Source organism: Melampsora larici-populina (assembly GCF_000204055.1).
Source record: "Melampsora larici-populina 98AG31 unplaced genomic scaffold MELLAscaffold_135, whole genome shotgun sequence".
NCBI lineage: Eukaryota > Fungi > Basidiomycota > Pucciniomycetes > Pucciniales > Melampsoraceae > Melampsora > Melampsora laricis-populina.
In genome coordinates, this window is record NW_006768899.1 from 43,390 (window position 1) to 46,599 (window position 3,210).

Genomic DNA, 3,210 nt, shown 5'->3' on the forward strand with positions numbered 1-3,210 from the left:
AGAAGAAAGAAAAAAAAAAGAGAAAAAAAAAAAAAAAAAAAAAAAAAAAAAAAAAAATCAAACACTACGTTGTTTGCGATACTAGCTGGTACCAGTCCATCTTGTGGAGGGATTGTCTTCAGCCTATGGTTGCTTTGTTGTCAACAGAAGCTAGATACAGAGATATTACGGAGGCTTGTCAGGAGTTGCTGTGGCTGAGGAACATGATGTCAAGGTTTGATTTTTGCAACACGAATCCTACTGTGCTTAAGAGTGTTAACATGGGAGTTATTCACTTAATGTCAACATAAATCTTTCATGCCCAAATCAAGCACATAGAGATTCATTTTCATTGGATAAGAGAAGTGGTAAAAAGAGGAGATATTGTTGTCAAGCACTGTCCGACTCACTTCACCATGCCCATTTCGAAGGGAAACACAGTCGAGCACACTCAAGGACTTTAGATAGCCTTTTGTTTCTCTTTAATTTCTCTTTATGTTTACAAATCCTTTGAAGGAAATGTGCGCTGGTGTTAGATCATTAATGTGGCCATCACCCCTTTCAACACAGCTCATCCTTGACTGCATTTTGCCACACATAGGGTCGCTTGACCGTTTTCTTGCGCCTTTGAGATCAAAAACCCTCATCTCTTTGATGTTTTCATCGAATGAGAAGGGTCCCAGAGAGTCGCCAGTAGGAGTTTAGCGCAAGAGCATTCTTCAACTGAACAAATCATCAGACACATCTACGACCAGTCAAAACTCGAAATGGGTGTGTTTCCTCAATTTCTAAAAACGAACATCATGTTCATTGCATCTTCTTTCACTATCAATCATCTAGCAGGACCAGGAAAATCTCGTTATTGGAAGAAGGGTGCCCCGCCAAAGTCAACCAAGGCCTTGAATGCCTCCATTTCCGGCACTATACCTAAATCCACTGCGTCTATCAGCATGTGCATCGCTACATTCACAAGAACGTTGCTTGGCTACGATAGTATCACCAAAGCTTATCCTTTGAGCCCCACGCCCCAAGAGCTTGCCCAGCTACCAAGTCTCGAACAACAATACATATTATCTGATCAACGTGTAATACATGCCGACTTGATTGAGACTGGAGATACAAACATGACACGTTCCATGGCTCTGTTCTCAGCAGACTTGAGGAATCATGGTATCCACCGAGTAACATTCGATTGGAACGCGCCGAACAATAGTCATTGGAACCGAACTATGGCCATCTTTGTGGCAAAACATTGGATGTATTCAAGGACGCGAGGATTATTCAAAGAAAAATCTGTCAACAAATTACACTGTACTGAATTCAACTGTATCAGCCTGGTCCTTCGCTGGGTACGAGGACGAAGCGAGGAGATCCGGAATGGCCGGCGATCTCCTGCAAAGAGGTTAAAGAAGGAGACTGGAAGAAAAAAGAAACAGGTTTGTCTTCTTCCTTCGCTTATACTTGAAAGCTTTCCTGAAAGTTTTTCTTTTACATTCCTTAGCTCTTTGAATATCGACATCAGTCCCTTTCGCGTTTACTTGGATCCGAAGAAAGTGCTTCTGAGCTGATGCCCGATTCAGATTGCTGCTCGGAAACCGAATGGCAGCCAGAAGAAACTCAATACAAATCAATTGGTTTGATCTGGCGAAGTAGTCAGTACAGCCAGATCCTCCATCAAATAGACAAACTGTCTTTCAGATACAAGGCATCGATTGCGAGTCCACTCTTGGCAAGTCGGCGATTTGATCAATGCAGAACCAAAGCGACCGAGATCAATTGGCTAGCGCCAGTCTGTTGCGGACTTCCAGAGAACTGCTATGAGCAAGTCTTTCTCGCAAAGCTCACTGATGAAGCTAGGACTGCTTTGAACGTAAAACCACCTTCAGATGCTTTGAACACGCTGCCCCCAATGATTGTATCATCCCTTCTGTAAAAACTCATTATGTTCTTATCTTCAAAAGGACGGATATTGTCATCCTTTTGTGTCTATATCATGTTACTGTTTGGTAAATAAAGGCTCTGAATGTCATTCTTGACCTCATTGATCTTCTGTGGATAAAAAACCGAGTGTGCTGGTTTCATTTTGTCTCCACTCATCCACTGACAAAAACATAATTGAGACATGAGTTACAATCGGGTCAAAACAAAATACTGAGAGAAACAGGGAATGCAAGGGAGGAAAGCGTGTTTGAGAGCTTGGCTGAAAGGTGAATATCAATGAAAAGTGCTGATTCTTCAGAGCACATCGTCAGATATGTAAAACCTAATCAAGTAGAGCAGAATCAAGATGTCAAATATCCGGCTCGCGAGGGCCTTCCTGGTTTTTTGAACATATGTCTTCATAAGTTGATGACATCTCAAAAATCCCCTATAGTCACAAAGATATGGCAGTCTCAGTATCGAAGGTTGAGTTCAGCATAAACAAAGAACAGATCTTACTAGAGTTTGTAAGCTTATTACATACACAGTAGGTAGTGATATACCTAATGTTCCAGGTGGATTTTCCACAACAGCGCTGTGGCCAAAAAGATCCTCGAGTGTTATTGCAAGGAGTGGTTGAGGTTGGTGGTACATGACCCTGGCCTTTAGGTATGGATGTGAGTAGTACGGACTTTTCATCTCGTCTAATGGTGTGAGTCGTGAGAAAGGTCGGATCACAAATATAGGGTCTGTTTGTGATTTTACACGCAAGATGTGAATAATTTCGCCAAAAGTGGTGGTGCCGTTCTGGTTAAATTCAATTCGACTATTTCCAATATGTCTTGAAGGTGTACTAAATGATTTACCCGCGTGTTTCCAAAGCGACATACTCTCCAATTCAAACTCATTGAAGATACCCATTTGAGTTGTAAGTGGGCGGATGGCTTCAGACAATTCGGGTGTTATCAAAAGTGTTTGCCACTTGGGACCGATAGTCCTAAAAATGGTGTGAGCTCCAATTTTTTCAGCATATCTAGGCGGGAGATTGTCGCAAATATGGGTGAAAAGAGTTTTTGAAGTATGTCGTTTGATCATTGTTGAACCAACAATATCTGATACATCCAACAAAAATCATGAGTACATGATATGCAAATGTCAGAATCTTATCAAGGAATCGAAGAAACATACTTACTCTGATGTTTATTTTTGGGGGTCTGGACTAGTGTGCCAATTGTGCGCTCTCCAAACCATGAAGCTGTATAAGAAGGAGGGCCATATCGTCGAACTTGTTCAGGTAAGTGTTGCGCGTAA

General features: G+C 41.7%; 2 protein-coding genes across 2 annotated transcripts; one reads left to right on the forward strand and one right to left on the reverse strand.

The window, feature by feature from the left end:
* Nucleotides 1-782: 782 nt before the first annotated feature.
* On the forward strand, nucleotides 783-1,912 carry MELLADRAFT_114282 (uncharacterized protein; the record flags this gene model as incomplete). Its single annotated transcript, XM_007419156.1, has 2 exons — nucleotides 783-1,415; nucleotides 1,481-1,912. The coding sequence occupies 2 exons, from the start codon at nucleotides 783-785 to the stop codon at nucleotides 1,910-1,912; spliced, it is 1,065 nt and encodes a 354-aa protein (XP_007419218.1).
* Nucleotides 1,913-2,353: 441 nt separating this feature from the next.
* On the reverse strand, nucleotides 2,354-2,994 carry MELLADRAFT_69947 (uncharacterized protein; the record flags this gene model as incomplete). Its single annotated transcript, XM_007419159.1, has 2 exons — nucleotides 2,354-2,417; nucleotides 2,444-2,994. 2 exons carry the CDS (start codon nucleotides 2,992-2,994, stop codon nucleotides 2,354-2,356), a joined length of 615 nt encoding a protein of 204 aa, XP_007419221.1.
* Nucleotides 2,995-3,210: the final 216 nt, after the last annotated feature.